General features: G+C 45.6%; 1 protein-coding gene across 2 annotated transcripts in view; it reads left to right on the plus strand.

The window, feature by feature from the left end:
* Positions 1 to 24,233, plus strand: part of MORC2 (MORC family CW-type zinc finger 2) — a 53,055-nt gene that overhangs the window by 19,790 nt on the left and 9,032 nt on the right. For both annotated transcript variants that reach the window (XM_075917044.1, XM_075917045.1), the window contains 11 exons: positions 6,636 to 6,744; positions 7,432 to 7,591; positions 7,925 to 8,036; positions 9,739 to 9,864; positions 15,416 to 15,495; positions 15,690 to 15,772; positions 16,266 to 16,351; positions 20,591 to 20,731; positions 21,917 to 22,071; positions 22,221 to 22,349; positions 23,333 to 23,438. In XM_075917044.1, coding sequence (XP_075773159.1) covers positions 6,636 to 6,744; positions 7,432 to 7,591; positions 7,925 to 8,036; positions 9,739 to 9,864; positions 15,416 to 15,495; positions 15,690 to 15,772; positions 16,266 to 16,351; positions 20,591 to 20,731; positions 21,917 to 22,071; positions 22,221 to 22,349; positions 23,333 to 23,438 — 1,287 coding nt within the window. The remainder of the gene's footprint in view (positions 1 to 6,635; positions 6,745 to 7,431; positions 7,592 to 7,924; positions 8,037 to 9,738; positions 9,865 to 15,415; positions 15,496 to 15,689; positions 15,773 to 16,265; positions 16,352 to 20,590; positions 20,732 to 21,916; positions 22,072 to 22,220; positions 22,350 to 23,332; positions 23,439 to 24,233) is intronic.

Genomic DNA, 24,233 nt, shown 5'->3' on the forward strand with positions numbered 1-24,233 from the left:
TGGAAGATGATGCGGTAAGTAACAATCAGAATGGATTTATGAAGAACTAATGATGTCAAACCAAACTGATAGTTTTCCCTGATGAGATAATAAGCCTTGCATATAAGGGGGAAGCAGTAGACATGGTATACCTCGATGTCAGTAATGTGTTTGATATAGTCTCTCATGGCCTTCTTATCAATAAACCAAGGTAATATGACACAGATGGGGCTACTATAAGGTAGTTGCGAAATTAGTTGGATAACTGTTCTCAGTAGTTATCAATGATTCCCAGTCCTGCTGGAAGGGCATAATGAGCGAGGTTCCACAAGGATCAATTTTGAGACCAATTCTGTTCAATATCTTCATCAACGATTTAGATGATGGAATAGAGAGTACGTTTATGAAGTGGATGATACCAAACTGGGAGGAGTTGCAAGAGCTTTGGAGGAGAGGGTCATCATTCAAAATGACCTGAAAAACTGGAGAAATAATCAAAGGATGAAGTTCAATAATGACAAATACAAAGTACTCTACTTAAGGAGGAAAAATCAGTTTCACACATCCAGAATAGGAAGTGACTGTTTAGGAAGGAGCCCTTCAGGAAGGGGTCCTAGTGAATCACAAGATAAATAGGAGTCAATAGTGTGACACAATGAAAAGCAAACAAAACATGATTCTGGGATGTATTAACCGGAGTATTCCAAGCAAGACACGGGAAGTTCTCCTTCTACTCTACACTGTGCGGATTAGGCCTCAACTGGAGTATTGTGTCCAGTTTTGGGTACCATGTTTCAGGAAAGATTTGGAGAAAGTCCAGAGAAGAGTAACAAGAATGGATAAAATGTCTAAACGTGACACGAGATACATTTAGTAGGACTTTCAAGCATCTAAAAGGATGTTACAAGGAGAAGGGAGGAAAATTTGTTCTCATTGACGTCTGATGATAGGACAAGACACATTGGGCTTAAAGTGCAGCAGGGGAGATTTAGGTTGGACATTATGAAAAACTTCCCGACTGTCAGGGTGGTTTAGTGCTGGAATAAGTTGCCTACGGAGGTTGTGGAATCTCCATCACTGAAGGTATTTAAGAACAGATAATATTAACATCGTTCAGGGATTATCTAGATCGGGGTGGACAATCATTTTCACAGACAGGCCACTTCGTGAATTTTGGTACGTGGTCATGGGCCGTGGCCTTCAGACTTCAGATTTCTGAGAGAAGCCATGTGCTGTGTCTTTCAGACCGGGCAGGCTGTCCTGCTCTGTCTGCCTCCTCCCGTGTTTTACAGAGATGGGGTATAGAGGGGAAATGTGTCTGAGAGCATGAGAGGGAGAGCACTGAAATCGTAAACGGCACACTCTGCCTCTTACGACAGGCACTCCTTTGAGTCACTTACTGTCGGTGCTTCAGATGGGAGCAGCTCCATTGTGTCTCTCCCCGATCCCTGCTCTACAGAGATGGGGTAGAGTGGTAGGGGGACACCCTGACTTCAGCACTCCCCTCCTCTCTGCCCCGCTAGAAGGAGAATCCTGGGAGCAGCTCGGCTGCAGGACAGAGCAAGGTAGGGGGAGGGGCAGCTGAACACACAGCTGTAAGTATCCACGCTCTGCTAGTCAGCTGGGCAGGCCAGAGAGACCGGATCCGGCCCATAAGCCTGATTTTCTTTCTTTGCCAATCTCTTATCTAGACGTTGCTTGGTCCTGCCAAGAGGGCAGGGGCTGGACTTGGTGACCTCTCGAGGTCCCTTCCAGGTCTAGATTCATACCCTGCAGAAACTGATTTGCCAAAGTGGTCACCAGTCCTTAGTTTCAGTCAAGATTTGTCTCTCCTCCTTTGGCCCTGTACATATTTGACTACTGTTGCTGCCTTCAGCTGTGGCTCCCGAAAGTCTGTTCTCCCAGGTGACACACCATGGACCTTCTGCTGATGGCTTCCACCAATGTACTCTCCTTCCTCAAAAGGTGGACAGGCTAAGGTCAGGTCGGCACCAAGAAGCCCTTCCTTCCATCCTCCCCAGACATGATCATCATCACGGTCTCCTCACTTGACACAGGGAACTCAGACTAGCTGGGAAATCTAGAATACATATCAACATTCTGGAGCTTTGAGCGGTACAAAGGGTGTGTCGTGCATTTCTCCCATCTAGTCTCCATCATAGTCTTGTTATGTCAAATACTACTGCTACCATACATCAACAAACAGAGGTACGTAGTCATTGGCACCTTGCACAGATGGTTATAGGATTGGTGTTTTACCCACAAGATCTTCTTGTTGACAGCCTATCTTCCAGGACCTCAGAATGTAATTGTTGGAGCATGGCGATCTAGTTATGAACCTCATTCCTAGTCTGTCATCTCCCTGAGAATCTGCATTGATTCCCACAAAACCCACAAATTTCATAGAAGGACTCTGGACGTCTCCACAGCAAGCGCCTACCTCCCAATGGAGAGTCCACACCACAAACAATTTAATAAACAAGTGTGCATCAGATTTCAGACTCCAGGTCAGGGTCTGCCCTTCCCATTTAGACCATGTGGCTTCATGCACCCATGTACCACCATTTGCCTGGATCCTCCTACACAGTCTACAAACCTGATGTCAGTTTTTCTACTCACAGTTAATAAAGAATAACAATCTCAACCATTGTGGTGGCTTCTCTTGCCTAGTGGGCAAACTCAGGAAAAGTTTGACCCACACACCCAAGGTGAATATTGTCACAGATGCTTTCCTCTTAAGTTGGGGAACCCACATGGACAATCACATTCCACAAGGCACTTGGACCCCTGGAGAGGCCAGGATGTGTATAATCAACCTACCAGAATTAACTTAAAAAACAACAAATGGTCTGGTAGCACTTTATAGACTAACAAAACATATAAGGGTGTGTCTAGACTACAGGGTTTTGTCGACAGAAGTTTTGTCGACAGATACTGTCAACAAAGCTTCTGTCGATAAAGAGCGTCTAGACTACATCCAGTTCTGTCGACAAAGCAAGCCGCTTTGTCGACATAACATTGTGGATGCAAAGGACAGTGTAGATGCAATAATGCCTTCTATCGACAGAACTCTGTCGATAAAAGGCATTATTCCTCGTAGAATGAGGTTTACATACGTCGACAAAACTGCTGAGTTTTGTCGACGTTATGTCGACATAACTCAAAGGCAGTGTGGACGCAAGTATAGTTTTGTCGACAAAAGTCCACGTTTGTCGACAAAACCCTGTAGTCTAGTCACACCCTAATTGGCCTCCAGTGTGGCAGACTCTGCTACTTTGGATCATTGCTTTGGCCATTTCTGTGAGGCGTGTCCCCCAACTAGTCGTCGGGCCTCTTGGTGGGCATATGCAAGTCCATTCAGGACCTCCTGTTCAATGGCCTAGTAATGGTCTCAGAGCACGCCGACAGTAAATTATATGGCCTGAAAGATGCTAAAAGTCCAGTGTGTGCACGGTAGCGCTGTGCACCAGGGGCCTGCAAGAAAGTTGTTCAACCCATAGTAATCCCACAGGTTCAAGAGCTACAAACACTGGCAAGGCCATCAGCCGGCCCCCACAGCTCACTTGAACACTACCTTCATCTGCTCAGATGTAAGGCTTACTGCGGGGGGAGAGTCACGGAGGTAGTCCCTTTGCACCGGAGGGGGGAAAAGTTTTACTCACACTATTGTTTGATCCCAGAGGCCAAGGGCGGTCTGTTCCCCATTCTCGACCTGCAAAACCTCAGTAGGTATCTCAAGAAGTTGAAGTTCTTCATTGAGTCCCTGGCTTTCGTCATTCCTTCTCTGGATGTAGGAGACTGGTACACCTCCCTCTACTTGAAAGACCTATACTTTTTGTGTTTGTGAAGTGTTGACATGTGCAAGTTCCTGCGATTTGTGGTTGGGGCTGCACACTGTCAATTCCCAGTCTGACCTAGCAATGGCACCACCGGTGCATTTTGGTAGTGACAGCCTATCTCAGATGTTGGAGTATTCAGATTTACCCAGACCTTAATACCAAAGTCCAGGTCTAGTGCAGCAATAATTATTGAGACGTTGCAAGCCACCCGTCAAATCCTGGGCCTCTTGATAACCTGATCCCGGTCCAAAGCATAGAGTTTGAGCACTCCTCAACGGTGCCAGAAACCAGGCTCAGGCCAACGCGAGGTCTTGATTGCTAGCATCAGTGTCCACCCATTCACCACTGCCTGGATCTGCCTTGGACTATTGGAGCATGTGGCTGAATGCACGTACAATGTCTGAGACTCAGACTACGCCCTCTTGGTGGCTGGTATCCGTCTACTCCCTGGCTAGGCATCACCTGGACAAGCTCTTCTCGATCCCGCTACAGCTTCTGGCAGCTACAGAGGTGGTCTGACCTGGTGCTGGTGTTGGAAGGTGTGCTGTTTGTGAGCTCATGACCCTCGAGGTGTTTGATGTCAGGAGGGAAGCGCATCTCCGCACTCTGCAAACGAGGGGGTTATGGTTGCAAGAAGAGCTTGAGCTATGTATTGACATGAAGGAGTTCGTAGCTGTCCATCTGGCTTGTGCAGTGTTGGTTCCACACCTGGGGTGTGCCCATACTACAGGGTTTTGTCGACAAAAGTGGACTTTTGTCAACAAAACTATACCTGCCTCTACACTGCCGCTGAGTTCTGTTGACACCACATCGACAGAACTCAGCAGTTTTGTCGACGGCTGTAAACCTCATTCTACGAGGAATAAAGCCTTTTGTCGACAGAGTTCTGTCGACAGAAGGCGTTATTGCATCTGCACTGTCCTTTGCGTCTTCACTGTCAGGTCGACAAAGCGGCTTGCTTTGTCTACAGAACTGGATGTAGTCTAGACGCTCTTTGTCGACAGAAGCTTTGTCGACAAAACCCTGTCGTCTAGACGTACCCTCAGTGCTGACCGAATATAGAGGCTATGTTGTCTGTCAACAACAAGCAAGAGGGAGGTGATTCGTCAGCTCTGTGTTGAACGAATATGGAGGCCATGTTGTCTGTCGTCAACAAGCAAGAGGGAGGCTATTCATGAGCTCTGTGCCAGGAAACCCTTTTGTCTGTGGGACTTCTGCATGCCAGAACTCTGTCGACAGAACGCGTTATTCCTCATAAAATGAGGTTTACCAGCGTCGACAAAACTGCTGAGTTCTGTCGACGTTATGTCGACAAAACTCAGCAGAAGTGTAGACGCAGGTTTAGTTTTGTCGACAAAACCCTGTAGTCTAGACACACCCTTAATCATCAACAACCATGGGCTCAACGCCCGTTGGTGTCCAATGACTCCTTCCATCTTTCCCTATCCTGCTTATTTAAAATCTCCAGAATCAGGTACATGGTGTGCACATGAGGACCACACATCTCAAAGAACCTCTAGTTACAGCTAAGCAACCGCCATTATATCGGGGGAATGCTTGAGTTTTCTTGGCTGGGGAAAGTGGCGGTGGCGCTGCCGGGTGCTGCATGTATCTCCAGCTGAGTCTGAAGTGGTTTTTCTGCAGAGCTAGTTGACCCTACTTTTGGTTATAGTGGGATGGCTTTTTGGAGGCAGGGGGAACAAGCTCAGAGGCCCCCATCTGATCCTACAAAAATACGTCCTTTTCTGGATTGTCGTCTGTGAGGTGAATCAAATTATTTAGGGCATGAATGACTTTGGATTTTTGTTTGCAGAGCAAGAGATCTTTGTCTTGAGCATTTTGAGAGGTTTAACTACTATATTGTGTGTTGACATTTCAAAATACATCGAAAAATAGGCTGGAGGAAGGGATCTTAGTAGCTTGTAGTAGAAGACAACAGGACTTGTAGTAGGGATGTTAAATATTGGTTAATTGAATAGTCGATTAACCTCATGAATTCTTATTGGTTACTCATTCTATAGTCCCCAGGGGTGGGGCCGGCAGCCAGTGCGCTCTGGCCCCGCTCCCAAGGACCAGCTGCCTCTCGGTCTGTGTTGCTGCCTCTGATAGAGCAGTAGCAGCGTGGGGTGGTAGCCCCTGTCTGCAGAAGGGACGGAGGGGGGGGGACCAGTGTGAGCTGGAACTGAGCCAGGCTGCCTACCCACCTGGCTCTTAATACGCTTTAAATGCAGAGCTGCAGCAGGGGTAGGTCCCAGACCCGGTGCAAGCCGGGACCTAGCTGAGTTGCTGGCCAGCCTGCTAAAAAATTTACTAGTAGGGCAGGAATATGTGCAGTCTATAGCAGTGTTTCTCAACCAGTGGTATGAGTACCCTTAGGGGTACTCGAGAAGTCTGGGGGGTACGTTAACACAACTGAAATTTGACAAAACTGAATTTTTGTTTCAAGTTTTACAGTGTTTTATTATTTTTGTGCTTTTTACACCCAACAATTTAATCACCCGCCTGGATACGATTAAGTTGTTTAAACAAACATATTGCAATGGTAGAAAAAAAAATTGTGTCTGAAAACTGTAGGTACTGGGGGTACTTAAAAAAATTTTTTTAAGGGGTATTTTATCAAAAAAATAAAAAAGTTGAGAAACACTGGTCTATAGCATTAACCGATAAGCTTTTGCTTATCGGTTAATCAGATAATTGACTACACGATTACATCCCTAACTTATAGTAGAAAGTGTGTGTGTGTGTGGGGGGGGGGGTTCCGACTGACTTTGTACAGCAGTTAATATAAGTAACACGCCCTCTGAAATCTTCCTCCAGGGGTTCCATGCGGATTGGGAAAGATTTTATCCTGTTTACCAAGAAAGACGCCACCATGACCTGCCTCTTCCTGTCACGCACTTTCCATGAGGAAGAAGGCATTGATGAGGTTTGCCACGCCCTTTGTCACTCTAAAATATAATGTGAGGAATTTGCTAAGATGAGCTTTTTCTTGTTCTCTGTACTTCGTCGGCACTTCTAAGGAAGAGAGCCTAATCATTTCTGAGAGTAGTTGATCATTTCTCTTGTGGTTTGCATTGTACTTGGGGTAAAATATATTGGTTTGGGAAGATAAGCTGTGTTAAAAGGTAACTCTGAGAGGGTTAGAAACAAGGGTTCTTGGTGTTGGATACTGAATGAATACTTAGCTGTTACTGGTGGGGGTAAGAAGAGGTTCAAAATGCCCTAGGTAGAGGCCATCAGAAGAAACAACACAAACACGGGAGCCAAGGACGTATCTCCTATAGAGTCAGGATATACCTACACTTGCTCCCTAGTCCGAACTAGGGATGCAAATGTAGCATACCGAAGTTGCTAACGAAGCGCGGGATTTAAATATCCCGCACTTGATTAGCATATTCGCGTCCGGTCGCCATTTTAAAAATTCATTAGTCTGAATTAACTTGCTGCGTGTAGATGCCGTACTCCAAAAGAAATCCCTTCCCTCGGATTGTTACTCTTTGTGCTTCACTGGCAACTTCGGTATGCTACATTTGCATCCCTAGTTCAGACTAGGGAGCAAGTGTAGACATACCATCAGAGCTTCATCTTAATCCCCATCTCGTCCTTTCTACAGGTCATTGTCCCACTGCCCACGTGGAACACACGCACCTTGGAGCCCATGACCGACAACATGGAGAAATTTGCTATTGAGACGGAGCTTATTTACAAGTATTCCCCCTTTAAGTCGGAGCAAGAGGTGATGCAGCAATTTAAGAAAATCCCTGGGGAGAAGGGTAAGTGTAAACTGGTGCTGCACATGGGGCATTTGGAGTTGAAATAGGAATGCATCCCTCCCACGCGTCTTCTGCGAGCCCACAGTCCCTCCAGCACTGCAACCCAGGCTATGTCCCAGCCTGGTGAAAGTGAGTGAAGCCAGGACAGATTGAATAACAGAGGAAAGGAGGAGTAAGTGTGTGGGGGTGGGGCCTCTGAGAAGGGGCGTAGCAGGATGAGGGCAGAGTAGGTGGCCTTGGGATCTCTGAAAATGGGATTCCTTGAGTTTGAGAACACTTGAAATAGGAGAAATAATTGAGGTGGAGCTAACTTCAAGTTTGTCACCTACTCAGGAACCCTGGTGATTATCTTTAATCTCAAACTGATGGATAATGGGGAGCCAGAGCTAGATGTGACCTCTGACCCCCGAGATATCCAGATGGCAGAAACACCGCCTGAAGGAACGTAAGTGTAACAGAGACACCCCAGGTGCTGGGGCTGTTTGTATGAATGGCTTGTGATGGTTGTAGGTTGTTGTGTCCTGTTCAGGTGGCTGAGTTGCTGAGAATTCTGCATTCTGGAGTGCATCAGGTTGGGGTTTCAGAAATGCCTCGGTTCTCCTGCTCCCTGATGTTGATGCTCTTAACGGCTCATGGACGTTATTCTTGTGTTCTAGATAGGGGGCAGGAGAGTAGCGTGCTATAGCTATCCTGCTACTGGGTTACCCCAGAGAGGGCAATAGCACGTGGCCAAATGTGACACTTGGTTAATTCAGCTGGAGGAGGCAAGACTTGGGGTACCGAGTGATTTTTATAACCGTTTGAAAGAGTTACTGGGATGGAGGGTAGTAAGCGTCTCCCTTGAACTTCGCTTGAGTTGGGCGGCTAAATCCGCATTGTGGCCAGAGATGGAGCTCTGGTGAGGCTGGTTGCCTAACCAGGGTGAAAAGTCTGAGGGATAGCCGTGTTAGTCTGATGGGTGTGTCTACATTGCACGCTTATTTTGAAATAAACTATTCTGGAATAGTTATTCTGAAATAGCTTATTTCGGAGTAGCACATCTATGCTGCAGGGAAGACTCAAAATTAGTCCGAGGCAGGCTTTCCTAATGTAGATGTGATATTTCAGTTTAGAGCCCCAGGAGCCACTGGGGAGGAGTAACTTAGAATGGTCCTGGAGAGGGGCTGTTTCAAAATAGCAGCAGTGGAGCATCTACACACACCTTATTTCAGAATAGCTATTTCGGAATAGGCGTTATTCCTTGTAGAATGAGGTTTACAGATTTTGGAATAAGCCGACCGTTATTTCGAAATTATTTTGAAATAAAAGAATGGTTGTGTAGACACTTGCATTATTTCGAAATAACGCTAGTTATGTCGAAATAATGGTGCAGTGTAGACGCATCCTGAGAGACTAACACATATAGTCATGAGCTTTCGTGGGGAAAAACCCACTTCATCAGATGAGTTAGAGGAGAAATAACAGAATCCAAGGTATACGTAACGGCAAAAGCAGTTACCTGTAAATTATAGGACTGGTGTTAATGAAGCTAATGCTGCCGACTTCTGGGTAATGATTACTCTGTTTCATGTTAACGTGCCTGTTCCTGACTCATCCTGACCTCACCCGGTTTCCATATGCATAAAAATTCGGTCTCTGGGGAAAGCTTTGGTGGAGCGTCAGAACTTCAGTCGCCACGGGGAATCCAGTGCTCAGTGGCAGGCATTCTGGGAGATGCTTGGGCATAGAGATGTGGGATCTTCAGTTTGGGTAGACAGAGTAGAGGCCAGTGCATGTGAAAAGATGGAGTGTCTCGTAATGGGAATCTGGAAGTGCTGGAGCAGATAGGCAAGAATGGCACTGAAGGGAGTGCGCAGTGGTACTTGTGGAGGTGTCTCCTCACTGAAGGAGCTCAAGGTGAAGAAAAAATGAAGAGAATTATTGCTTAATTAAGGAGGTGCGGGACATCGCTTGGCGGATGAATTGGCAGTGCTTCCTGGATCATGGATATTGTTTAAGGATGGCTTGGGAGCGGGAGGGACTTACGGTACGGGGAGAGTGTTGGGGTGCTGCTCAGGGTTGGATATGAGCTGTCTCTTCGGATAAGAGATGTAGGGGGCACTGCTTGAATAGACTCTCTGGATTCCGTAAGCTTTCTCCTTTCGCAGAAAGCCAGAACGTCGCTCCTTCCGCGCCTATGCTGCTGTCCTTTACATTGATCCTAGAATGAGGATCTTCATCCATGGACACAAAGTGCAAACAAAGCGACTTTCCTGCTGCCTCTACAAGCCGAGGTAGGAGCCCTGACCTAGGGGAACCCATTCAGCCGCAAGGGTCCCATGAAGTCCCTGGTAGCTTGCTGGGTGTGTTTGCCCTGTGTAAGATCACGTAGAAGCGTAGAAATGACTTCAAAGACTCTCTACTTCAAAGACTCTGGCTAATCTGAAGTCATAAGGCAAGATTTTCAATGCTTTTGGGTCAGGGGAAATGGGACAAGTCTTCTAAAAATTCTACCTGGAACTGTCTCTAAGGGATACAGAGAAGTAAAGGCCTTTTGGCTGCTTTTGTGGCAATGTTACAGCTCTTGTTTCAGACCCCAATACCTAGTTGGGTATGTCTGGGAAATCCCCCTTTGGAATAGTATGAAAATTATATCCCAAGGAAATGAAACTAGGCTGAGTATCTAGAACCACTACGTGTGTGGTGGTCTTTTTAGATACAGGGTGTCCCCGCCATACATCCAAGATACGTTCCAAAAAACATGGGTGTATAGCGAAATGACGTAAAGCGGGGAATTGTTTTCCTGCGGCTGACTTCCATTTACACAAATTGGTCTTTTTTGCACCACGTAAGACCAGGGAATGGGAGGAGTTATAAAATGACAGTTCCTACGAGCGTCAGTGATGTTAGTGTGGAAGCAAAGTATACCGGCGCAACGTATAGCGGGGATGCCCTGTACAGTAGTTTTAACTTTCTATGATGTGTTAAAGGGTAACAAGAAAACATTCTACAAATACATTAAAAGCTAGAGGAAGACCAAGGACCAGGTGGGACCATTACTCAATCGAAAGGGAAAAATAACAACAAAAAATGTGGAAATTATTTTTTTTGTTTCAGCTTTCACCAAAAAGATTAGTAGTAATTAGACGTGTATTAGTGAATGCCAGTGAAAATTAGGTGGGATCGGAGGGTAAAATAGGGAAAAGAGCAAGTTAAAAGGTACTTAGACAAGTTAGATGTATTCAGGTTGGCTGGGACTGCTGAAATGTATCCTAGAATACTCAGGAAACTGGGGAGATATCTGAGCCATTTGCGATTGTCTTTGAAAAGTCATGGAAGACAGCAGAGATTTCAAAGGACTGGAAAAAGGTGCAAATACAATGCCCATCTATAAAATAAGGACCACCCTCGGGAATTATGGACCAGTCAGCTTAATTTAAGTATTTGAAAAGATAGTTGAGTGAATAATTAAGCAATCAGTTCACCCATATCTAGAAGATCATGTCTAAGTAACCGCATGGATTTGTTGAGAACAAATTGTCAAACCAATCTAATAGCTTGCTTTCACAGGGTTACGAGCTTTGTGAATATAGGAGAAGCAGCAGATATGATATGACTTGACTTTACTAAAGGTTTTGATACTTGCATGACCTTTTCATAAATCAGCTAAGGAAATAAACCTAGATGGACTTTTGTGTAGGACATTCAGACAAGCTGCAAGCATCTTATGTTTCCGGGGCCCAGAACAAGCTGGCAGTCCACCTCAGCAGGTCTTTCCATGGACATAAGTCGTCTCTTCCCCCAGACGTTGCCATCTTACTCTTCCAAAGGTGGGGCACTTCCCAAGTGGACTTGTTGACTACACACCACAATAGGAAGTGTCATCTGTTTTGCTCATTCCAGAGCCGCGGTCCAGGATCGTGCGACAATGCATTCCTTCTCCCATGAAGAATTTCTCCTCTACGCCTTCCTGCCAATTCAGTTGGTACACAGAGTACTCCTCAAAATCAAGGGGCAGCGAGCACAGGTCATCTTAATAGTGCCGGCCTGGCTCGTCAGTAATGGTACACATCCCTCTGGGACATTTCAGTGAAAGTGCCAGTCACGCTTCCTCCTCGTGCAGATCTTCTGACACAAGACCAATGTCCTCTCACATCTGAACCTCATGTCCTACATCTCACAGCCTGGAAGCTCTGTGGCTGAATTCCAGGGAGCTTTTCTGGTCAAACCAGGTTCATCAAGTTTTCATGGGTAGTAGGAAACCCTCCATGAGAGCAACTTACCTGGACAAGTGGAAATGGTTCTCCATCTAGGCATCGCAGCTCTGTTCATCTTCTACATGGGCTCTTATCGTAGACTACCTTCTTCAGCTGAGGCAGCAAGGTGTTTTGGTTTTACCTACAAGGTTCTACTTGGCCACCATATCAGCATTCTACCCCAGGATACAAGGCTGCATGGTATTCTCTGACTCTATGGTCAACCAGTTCTTAAAAAGTTCTAGGCAGGCTATACCCATACATAAGCCAATCTGTCCATCCATGGGACCTAGTCCTAGTCCTATATAGGCTCATAGGTCTACTAGTTGAACTGCTAGTCACATGTTCTCTACTTCACCTTTCTTAGATGGTGGCTTTTCGGGTGGCCATAATCTTGGCCAGGAAAGTGCCAGAACTCAAGGCTCTAACCTCAGAGCCCCCAAACACTGTGTTCATTACGGACGAGGTGCAGTTAAGACCACACCCTTCATTCCTCCCTAAGGTGGTTTCTCAGGTCCACATCAATCAGGAGATATTTTTTCCAGTGTTTTATCCAAACCCACATTCTGGGAGTTGGGAACAAGAGACTCCACACTCTGGACATATGCAAGGCATTGGCCTTTTCCTTTGAGAGAATTAAGCCATTTAGAAAATCAGCCCCGTTATTTGTAGCGATTGACAGATAGCATGAAAGACCAGCCTGTATCATTGCAGCAAATCTCCTACTGGGGTAGTCTCCTGATTCACGAATTCAGTGCTAGTGTTTGGGGCCTAGGCACAGCAATCATGACACATTCTACCAGGACGCAGGCCTCATCCACGGTATTTCTTGCTCACGTTCCAACGACGGAGATATAGGGCAGCGACATAGTTGTCTGTCCACATGTGCACAGCACATTATGCAATCGCCCAGCAGGCCAGACACAACGGCAGCCTTTGGGAGGGTAGTGATCCAATCATCTTGTGGCTCTGACCCCACCTCCTAAGGGTTCGGCGTGAGAGTCACCTGGTTGGAATGCACATGCCAGATGCGCTGAAGAATCATATGTTCCTTCATGCTTTGACCACTATTCCAGAAGACATGCGTCCATGCTGATGACTGATCAATAACAGTCCAGAGCAGCATGCACCCAAAACTTGTTCATTTCACCATGTGAGTCAGATGCTGATTTTTCTTTTGTGGTAGTTCGGCTTCTGTAGTTTTCACATTGAAGTGTTGCTCATAAGACTTCTGAAAGCATGCTCCATGCCTCGGCCCTCTGTTTTTGTAAGGCACTTCAGGTTCTTAAGTCTTCGGTTGAGTGCCGTAGCTATCGTTAGAAATCTGATATTGGAACCTCCTTTGTGTTCTTGTCACATCTGCAGTGAAAATGTTCTTAAATCAAATGTATTCTGGGGTGGCATCTGAGACTACAATAACTCGTTATATATGGCAGAACTTGGGTAAAACCATGGAGCAGAAGACCTACAATTCTCTTCCAAGGAGTTCAGTCACAAATTTAACACTTTTTTTTTAATAAGCATAATCCACATTAAAGCATGTCCTCTGAGATGGTACTCGAAGCATGAAGAGACATATGAAAGTTTAGCATATCTGGCATGTAAACACCTTGCAATGTCTGCCACAAAAGTGCCATGCGACTTCCTGTTCTTGTTTTCAGGTGACATTATAAATAAGCGGGCAGCATTGTCTACTGCAAATGTAAATAAACTTGTTGGTCTTATTAATTGACTGGACAAAAAGTAGGATGGAGTGGACTTGCAGCCTCTAAAGTTTTATAGCGTTTTGGTTTTGAGTGCAGTTACGTAAAAAATTTCTGCATTGGTAAGTCACACTATCCCCGTGAGGGCAGAGGACGGGACTCGATGGCCTTTCAAGGTCCCTTCCAGTTCTAGTGCTCTATGATTCTAAGAGGTTACACTACAGTACTTAAGAGGCAAACTGAAAAACCAGTGTCTGTCTCAAACAAAAGACAAGACTATGCAGCACTTCAAAGACTAACAAGATGGTTTATTAGGTGATGAGCTTTCGTGGGCCAGACCCACTTCCTCGGATCAGTTTGTGGAAGAAAATTGACACGACCATATATACCAAAGGGATACAATCAAAAAAAAAAGTGAACGCATATAAAATTGACAAATCAGATTTAAGAACAGGGGAGGTGAGGGGGCGAAGGTTAATGTCTGTGAGGTAATGATATTAGGGGTGATAATTTTGTAATCAAAAGTAATATCAAGTGAGCCATGTACGTCTAGTATTTTGTGTTGTAATTGAAATCAATATATTTGAAAATGTAGAAAAACATCCAAAATATTTAATAAACAATGCCAGTTGAAATGTTGTTATGCAATTAAAACTGCAGTTAACAAGGATTTATTTTTTTGAGTTAATTTCATGAGTTAATTGCGACTAATTGACAGCCAGTGAAATACATAGGTCTGTTTTAGCGTGTTGGATGAAAAGAGCTATCAGGGGAGACTAGTACCATTATCGGCATTCCACATGGGAGGAGGAGGCAGATGCTAAGACCAGATGTTCAGAAGTGGCGAAGGCTCTTGATGCCTGCTGAGAAACCATAGTTCCCAGTGGCTTTGTAGTTGTGGGTTCTCTGCACCTCTTAAAAACTAGATCCAAGGGGTATCAATTAGATAAAAGCCAAAAGTGAGTGACTGATTTTGAATATGGATTCCTTAGAGATTTTTACAGGTCACAAAGGGTATATCTGCACAGCGGCGCTATTTCGGGATAACATCCTTTATCCCAAAATAGCGTTCTGCATGTCTTAACAGCATGTCTGTTATTTCAAAATACATTCAAAATAACTGGCTTCTTATTCCGGCCTCCTGTAAACCTCCTTGCACGAGGATTAAGGAAGATGCCGGAATAGCGATTTATTTCAAAATTAGCACTGTGTAAATAGTGCCAAATTTCGAAATAAGCTATACAATTTGTGTAGCTCAAATTGCATAGCTTATTTTGGGGCGCACACTACTGTGTAGATGTACCCAAAGTGACTTGGTGGGAGAGCTAAGAATAGAACCTATTCAAATGTCAAGAAATAATGCTTACAAATTCTGGTTTTTCCAGGTCAGAAATCTCCTCTATCTTCACTCGAGTTACGAACGAGTTATGGACCAAACACTTGGCTGTAACTCAATCTGTTCGTAACTCGGACCCCATTGAGTTACATAGCAACCGCACTGTTCGTAAGCGCAGGTCGCATTTGTAACTTGGGGACCGCCTTTACGACTATTCCATGGGAGCTTTGGTCGTAAATGTGAACATTCGTAACTTGACCGTTCACAACTCGGGGACCGTCTGTATTTGCCCAGTTTTACTTTAAATACAATGTTCAAGTATAGGGCAGGGAGTGCAGACTTTGGTGGGAGGACCGCTTGAGAGAAGAGCATAATTTGATTCATGTGGAGACATTTAGTCTCTAGACCAGCTAATTATTAAGGCTGATGGTAGATCGAGGCACATTGCAAAACCTGTGGGCTGTCATTTTGCCATCTTTCTCCATGTAGCCTTTGTACAGTTATTCCTGAGCTGGCTAATGGGATCGCTAATCGATTCTGTTCATTACAGGATGTATAAATACACTTCAAACCGCTTCAAGACCCGTGCGGAGCAGGAGGTGAAGAAGGCAGAGCACATGGCTCGGATAGGTGGGTCCCGGGTGTGTGCGTGGGTCCTGCGTTAGTGAAGGAATGCCTGACTTGCTCTGTAGTGGCATCGGTAGTAGTGAACCCCCGTGTCTGATTGGCTGCCCTGCTCGTACGTGTATGCTCATATGCATATGCCCAGCCTCTGTTGCATAGAACTAGCTTCCCAAATGATCCCTTCTTTGTCTGTCTTCCAGCGGAGGAGAAGGCTCGAGAGGCCGAGAGTAAAGCCCGTGCACTGGAACTGCGACTGGGCGGAGATCTTACACGAGACTCCAGAGTGAGACATCTGCCTTGTTTGCTGGGGTGCTCCGTCATGGGGGGTAGTGGTGTCTGTTCAAAGCCCTGCTCCGTGAGCTACGTGGAGTTGGTTAAAAGTGAAAGTTGCCCAAAAGAGCTTCAAAGACCGTGCCGAGGATGGGGGCAGCACGCAGAACTTGCCTCGTTAACTCTCTGCCTAGGGGGCCACCAGGACATGTCTGCACTTGCAGCTCCAGCCCCAAGGATGGGAGGGGGCGCAAAAGCTCAGGGTTTCCAGCCAACAGTGTGGAGACGTGCCATGAGCTGGATGAAATGAAGCCACGAGTTCCCCACCCCTGTTCTCATCTGTTGTGTTGGGTGGTTTAATAAGGGTTGTGCTGCATCCAAGAGGCAGCACTTTCCACACCTTAATGAGATCAACCTGTAAAGTTCTCAGGGATTCTTGGGCAGAAGGTGCGCTACAGAAATGTGTGTTAAATTTGGTCTTATTGTGAGTTGTGTTGCATCTTTAGGTGACGCTCCGGCAAGTCCAGAACACAGCCATAACCATGCGCAGAGAGGCGGATGTCAAGCGGCGAATCAAGGAAGCAAAGCAGCGGTGAGTACAAGGCCGTTTCCAGCTTCTCTTGACCCAGGCTGACACTCCATCAATGTAATTTTAATACCAAGCATCTTAATTGTCCAGCAATGAAGGGAATAGTGGAGTCTTTGTACTACACCAGCCTTCTTATCCCCATAAGGCCTCAATTGGACCACTGTGTCCAGTTCTGGGCACCGCGTTTCAAGAAAGATGTGGAGAACTTGGAGAAGGTCCAGAGCAGAGCAACAAGAATGATTAAAGGTCTAGAGAACATGAGCTATGAAGGAAGACCGAAAGAATTGGGCTTGTTTAGTTTGGGAAGGAGAAGACTGAGAGGGGACAGGATAGCGGTTTTCAGATATCTAAAAGAGTGTCACAAGGAGGAGGGAGAAAAATCATTCTCCTTGGCCTCTGAGGATAGGACAAGAAGCAATGGGCTTAAACTGCAGCAAGGGAGGTTGGGGTTAGACGTTGGGAAAAACTTCCTGTCCAGGTGGTTAAACACTGGAATAAGTTGCTTAGGGAGACTGTGGAATCTCCATCTCTGGAGATATTCAAGATCAGATTCAATAGATATCTATTAGGGATGGTCTAGATGGTGCGTGGTCCTGCCGTGAGGGCAGGGGACTGGACTCGATGACCCCTTCCAGTTCTAGTGTTCTATGATTCTATAAAACAGCCTATTGAAAGCATACTCAGGACATGAGGGGTCCACACATCTATTCTGGATAAGTACATTAGCTGGACATCTTCACTACGATGACTACCACAAAGTTCAACCTACCTGTTTGCAATTCAGTTCTCTCCCATTGCGGTGAATTGGGGGATTCCCTACTCCTTTGGTGGTATTGCATGCTGGAAGATACTGCTGTTGTGTCCTAAAGACTTCCTTCGCTGCTGGACGATGAGGGTGGCACTGAAGAGTGTAATCGGAGGTGGCAATCGGAGGTGGCAATCTAATGCAAGTCCAGCATGTTTTGGCTTTGCCTGAGTGGATGGAACCAAATCATACTCTAAGCACATTTCCCAGTGCTGGCACTAGGTCTGTAATAAGACTCGGGCCAGTTCTATGCTTGACCTAACAGAATCTACAAGGAAGAGAGAGTATCAGAGGGGTAGCAGTGTTAGTCTGAATCTGCATCTGACGAAGTGGGTCTTTGCCCACGAAAGCTTATGCTCCTACACTTCAGTTAGTCTATAAGGTGCCACAGGACTCCTTGCCGCTTTTTAAGGAAGAGAGAGTTAGTCAACCTGATTACGGTACACAGGACATGAAATTTTGCATAGCCATGAGCGATGTAGCAATGTCCATCTTATTTGTGTGTGTAGACCTGGCTTCAGTAACATGGGTAGACACAGATCGGACCAACCATGTCACAGCAGGATTGCGTGATTGTCTTATAACGTGATTCATCTCAGTAGTTTTGCTACCGTAGATGGGTTCTAGAAGAAAACTGTAGTATGCCGATGGGGGCTGCTTTGACTTTTTTCTCCTTGCAAATTCATGACAGAATCAAAGGCATCATTGAATAAGATCCCATATAAAATTCATCAGATCTGTTGATTCAGGTGATCTGCAAGCTCGGGGTGGGGAAGTCTGTGTATTGATTATATTCGCTTCACATTTTGAAGGTGGTGTGTTTTTTCATAACCATGACCTCTAGAGACTCATCAATTTAAAATGAAAGCCGAGACTTTGAAAACAGTTGAGAGGTCTGTCCGTCTATCCCTCCTTCCTCCCCAATTCTTTTGCACGCCTGAGAGTACTGCACGTCGGGAAGCGTTGACCTAAATACCTTGCTAAATGTGGGCCCAGATAGACACTCTTGCAGACAACAGAGGAGAGAGAAAAGTTTGAATTTAAAATTGATCTTGGAAGACCTGTGACTTCAGGGAACCAGAAATCCCAAAAGGAGACAGCTTTCCTTTATTCCCCTGTATATCATGTCTTTTCCCTTATTAATTATTTTTTGTTTTTGATGGAAGTGCTTCATAAAAGTGAACCTCTGTGAATGGGGCCCAAGGGAATGCTGTTCTACTCTCCCATATTAATAAACATAAAACACCTGGTGTCTCCAGGCAAACATCTCTTCCTAGAAATGCAGCATCCCACAATTCAACGGTAAATGTGAAACTACTAAGGACTACAGTTCAAGAAAGCTTTTGGAACGGCACCAATGCATTTACTCCAGAGTGTGCAGTTGGAAAGACTTTAAAGCTAACATACATGATCCTGCTTCCCTACATAAAGTTTTAAAGAATTCAATATTGAAGTTAACTGCAGAAATCAAAAATATATATTTTGGCTGTAAAACCTAAGCTTTCAATGGCAAAAATCCTTTGTGCGGCTTTTCTCTGCCCTCCCCGCTCCCATCTTTATGCAATCAAAGACTTCTTTACACAAGGCAGTATTGTCCCTAATTGAAGAACTGTAGTTTGCTTTCTAGAATTACAGGAAACCCCCGCCTTACGACGGCCCGAGTTGCGGCCCCCTCCCCTGCACTTATGACCATTTTTGTAAGTGCGGAAGGGGCTGAAAACCCCCGACTTACATCCTCAACCCGCATTTATGACCGCGCATAGTGCCAATCCTAAATGCATGTTCGAGTTATGACACCCCCAACTTGCAGTGCTTCCCCAGGAACCGATCACGTCGCAAGTCGGGGGCCGCCTGTAAACTAAACAAGGTCCCGGGAGATAAGGAGAGCCCTGTGTTACAAAATAACACGTTCTTCTTCGAGTGCTTGCTCATATCAGTTCTAGTGACGTGTACACACATGCATGGCTGTTGGAAGATTTTCCCTAGCAGCTGACCATCCGGTCACCCCCCGAAGTGGTGCTGGAATGGCACAGTATATATGACCCTGCTGACCTCTCCTTTAGTTCTTTCTTACTGCCTGTGATGGTTGTTGGAATAGTGGTTCTCTTGCTTTGTAATTGCCATGCTTATCCCTAGTATAGATTATTGCTCGGTTCTTCTTACCATCTTAGGGTATGTCTACACTTGCACCCTAGTTCGAACTAGGGATGCAAATGTAGGCATTCGAAATAGTAAATGAAGCTGGGATTTAAATATCCTGTGCTTCATTAGCATAATCTCGGCTGTGCACTGTTTCGGAACCCCGCTGTTTTGAAAGCACTTCCATCAAAAAATGAGGAGTAACGTTAGTTCGAACCAAGGGGTTTGATTCGAATGAACGGCATAATCTCGGCCACGTGCTGTTTTAAAAGTGAAAGTGCATTCCGGGCCGTGTTTGTTCGAATTAAACCCCTTGGTTCGAACTAATGTTACTCCTAATTTTTTGATGGAACGTTAGTTCGAACCAAGGGTGTGGATCGCGGTCACGGAATTAGCGACACTGTTCCAACTCCTGGCACTGACCTGCCTTGAACACAGCACCGCTTCCCAGCCAGCACCAGTCTTTGATCCTCCCCTTCTCGATGGGACCGCTCGCTGGTGCCAACATCCCCAGGTGTCAAAGATGAGGGGTCAAGGTTTCAAAAGTGCTCAGCAGTTGCAACAGGAGACGTATTTTCACTGAAACTGCTTGGTGAAAATCCATGCACTTTAGGGACCAGACTGGAAGTGGAATTCTTCTGAAAATCGGGTCCAAAATGCCTAGAAAGGAGCCCTGCTTTATATGCTACGTGGGTGTGTCAGCAGCTTGAAATGTGCTGGAACTGTATTGGAAAATAAGTGTCTATAATAACGTTAAGTCCTCATCCTACAAAACCCAAGGGCACGTGTCCTGAAATTGACAGGTGTAATGCTAAGTATGTATTGAACAATTGGGCCCAGTTTTGAGTGTAAAGCACAGTTGCTGTGTTATGCAAGCCATCAATCACGGAGCAATGAATAGGTTTCAATTAAAGGGCAAAATCTGCAACGAATCATACAGCCAGACTGCAGACTTTGATCTAATCTAACGCCTTTTTCTTTCCAGCTGAAAAGAAAAATATTGGGAACAGAAGCCAGAACAATGACCCCTTTATAAAAAGTCACAGTTCATGGTGTGCCAGACCTGTAGTTAGCAAAGCAGGATTGTAACCTGTAATTTGCATTCAGCAATTTTTTTTTTTTAATTTAAACATTGATATCCTCAGGAAATACGCCAGTAAGTCTCAAATGGACACAAAAAATGGGGTTTTCTTGGTTGTGGATTTCAAATTTCTGGATGTAGTAATGGGCTGATCTTGGCCTGTTTTTCTTCTGTGTACACTATGGAGGTTTCTGATTCTTGCTGCCTCCTGTTCCAGGGCCCTGAAGGAGCCTAAAGAGCTAAACTTTATCTTCGGGGTGAATATCGAGCAGCGGGATTTGGATGGCATGTTCATCTATAACTGCAGTCGACTGATTAAGATGTATGAGAAGGTGGGCCCCCAGCTGGAGGGTGGCATGTGAGTTCCTTTCAGAAACTTTCCGAATTCCCTTTGCCGATGATGGAAATTGGTTTGTACAGCAGTGCTGGAGAGGGGGTATGAACCATTCCTTCCAGATTCTGGAGCGTTACTCACGCCGTATCTGCCTCAATCATAGTTTGTCCTCGTTTATAACATGTTTGAAAGCCCCGGATTTCCCAATAAAGATGAGGTTCTGCATGTAGAGATGGCGTTTTCCCAGCAGTGACATAAAGGTTTTCTGCTCTGTGCCAGCTGTTGGTACTGGGCCTTTCCTAGAGAAGCCTGCAGAATTAAAGTTGACAGTTCATTGACTCGTTAATCACTCCCATGTCATAAAGGGTGTGTCTAAAATCGAAATAAGATACGCAGTTTGTGCAATTTTCGATTCTCTTTTGAAATAGCTTATTTTGAAATTCGGCACATCTACATAGCGCCAAATGTTGAAATAACACGCTATTTTGAGACATCCCTTAACCCTTGTGGAACGAGGGTTGCAGGGATGCCGAAATAACCCACCCATCATTTTGAAAAATATTTTGAAGTAATGGGCGGCTGTTAAGATGCGGGGTAGCTATTTCGGGATACCGCTGGTATCCCAAAATAGCTGCGCTGTGTAGACGTACCCAAAAACGACTAACTCTTTGGGCAAAGCAGGATTATTGGGACTAATTGAACACACTTGAAAGCACTTTTTGGGCATAACGGGGAAAACAAAGACATTTACTCCCATTGTAATTTTGTGCCACTGTGCAGGGCAGAATTAACGTTCCCCATAGAATTTTATTTTTTCATGCAAATTTTGTGACTACTTTAGGGCGGGGAATGGCAACCCAGCCATGCTTCTGTTAGCCCCACATTGGCTGGGATTCCCGTGGATTCTATTGTGCTATTTTAACAAAATAAGCAACGTTTTAAAAGTGCATGCAGAATTTTGAATTGTTTGGAATAGAGTTCCCCTGGGAATAGACACTTGACGCTAAAAATCCAGCCCTAAATCCCTGGTATTAACGGACTGATACGACACGAATATTAAAGGGTTTCACTGTCTGAAAGCATACTGCTGCAGGAGGTAACGCATGAAGTCAGCTAGTTGTAGTATGTGATTGATATTGCTTATTGTGGTCAGGTGCCATGGTGGGTGTTGGCAGTGAATAGTGCGTTACAGTTGTTTCTCACTCCCAGGGCATGTGGTGGAGTGGTAGGCGTGGTGGACATCCCCTACTTGGTTCTGGAGCCTACCCACAATAAACAGGACTTCGCAGACGCTAAAGAGTATCGACACTTACTGAGGGCGATGGGGGACCACTTGGCTCAGTACTGGAAGGATGTTGCTATTGGTAATAAGGCTTCACAACTTGACTGGGGTGGGGAAGGGAGTCTGGGTCACTGGTGGGACAGAGGGCCAACCGTACCAGAGAAGGACTATATTGATACAGCTGAGAGCAGCTGCATGATGAACGTTCTTGTTTTGTTGTTTTTTCTCCAGCCCAGAGGGGTATAATCAAGTTTTGGGATGAGTTTGGCTATTTATCAGCAAACTGGAACCAGCCTCCTTCCAGTGAACTGCGCTACAAACGCCGACGAGCCATGGAGATTCCCACCACGATTCAGTGTGGTGCGTCTGATTGCGGTGGTGTTGGATTGTTGTGTCATAGGGAGGAGAAACTACTCTTCGGGGAGCAGAGCAGCTACGGGGCAGGACTAACCATTGTGGAGGGGCTGAACATTGAGCCATCCAAGACACTAGAAGTCTTCAACCCCTATGATTCTTGGTGGCATTCTTGGGCTCGTACTGATCACCAGGTTTGGGGTCAGGTGGCCATTCTCCCCTGCTGAATTGTCTAGGACCTTTCAGAGTGTTCCCTCCCTTTGGCACATGGTGTGGGAATAGCATGAGTATCAAATGAGAATATCCCTCCTGATTTCCCTTCCTTCGCCAAGGGTGCGTCTACACCACACCCTAAACTTGAAATAAGAGACGCAATTCGCACTACGCAAATTACGCATCTTATTTCAATTCTGTTTCAAAATAGCTTATTTTGAAATTTGGCGCGTCTATCCAGTGCCACATTTCGAAATAACGCGCTATTTCGAGACAGCCCTTAACCCTCGGGATGCCGAAATAGTGCACCCGTTATTTTGAAAAATATTTCAAAATAACGGGCGGCTTGCTAAGATGCGGGGTAGCTATTTCGGGATACCTCTGGTATCCCAAAATAGCTGCACAGTGTAGACATACCCTTAAGGAGACCTTAGGAGTTGTGGGACCTCAGCCTTCCTGACCACCATTCCAATTATTTTTATGATTTTGTTAGTGTATTTTTAAAGAAAACAAAACTTTGCAACACAGTCGAGTGACTTGGAGGGAGATGGAAGATGGCCCAAATGCCAAGTGTCTCTGCAGCTGGAAGGGGATGTTATTAGTCGATTAATGCTCTGGAAAGTCCACAAGGGCCAAATAGGTCTTCTTAGAACCTAGGGGATTTTGTGTGTGTGTGTGTGTGTGTGTGTGTGTGTGTGTGTGTGTGTGTGTGTGTGTGTGTGTGTGTGTGTGTGTGTCTTAGAATCAATATGCTGACTGTGTATTTTGTGTGGCAGATATGTGTTTAAAGTGGCGAACCCTCCCATTCCAGCTGAGCTCTGTGGAGAAGGAGTACCCAGATACTTGGGTATGCTCCATGAACCCGGACCCTGAGCAGGACAGGTGAGTATGAGAGCCAAGGTAGGGAACTGGCATTGATGTGCCTTTGCCATGCTGTTCTGGCCATCGGACGGGATAGAGGATGGCGTTCTGCATACATCACAAGAGTCTGCCCGCAGTCCCACTGAGTTGAGACGTTTTTACTCCAGAGCGGGCCTCAGTGAACTAGTTAGCCGTGTTGCCATTAAGTGACATCATGTGGTTTGAGCCAACACGCCCATTGAGACGAATGGAAGAAATGACCGATTCTAATGGTTGGCAGGCGCCGGCTGAGAGCAGAGCACCGAGTTGCTCTCCAAAGGTGTTCTTTACAGCAGTAAGGAGCAGATAAAATGAAAGTTAGATCTACAGCCCTGGGATGCCACCAGAGACGCACTTGTACGAGTCAAGCTGCTCACCAACCTTCTTTTTTGTCCGCTCGCACATGGGAGGATCTCTCCATACACTCTCTTTCTAGTCTTTTTGAGAGACTGCCTCAGCACATGTATTTCCTCCATGCTCTCCCTTCAGTGTACCGGCATAGGAAAGAGGAGTCCTGCCTTTCCTCCCAGAACGGGTGTTCTTGGTGAAGCTCAGCCTTCACAGCGGGTGGACTCCAGAGCTAACCACAACACCACACTCTATACCCGTCCGGTTGCAGTAAGGATCAAACCATTGGAGTGTGGCATATGCACCACAAGGCCATGGGTGGAGTCTAAAACCATCAGTGTATACATTGTGACTACGTCTACACCGGCATGATTTTCCGAAAATACTTTGAACGGAAAAGTTTTCCGTTAAAAGCATTTTTGGAAAAAT

The sequence above is a fragment of the Pelodiscus sinensis genome, unplaced genomic scaffold (assembly GCF_049634645.1).
Source record: "Pelodiscus sinensis isolate JC-2024 unplaced genomic scaffold, ASM4963464v1 ctg67, whole genome shotgun sequence".
NCBI lineage: Eukaryota > Metazoa > Chordata > Testudines > Trionychidae > Pelodiscus > Pelodiscus sinensis.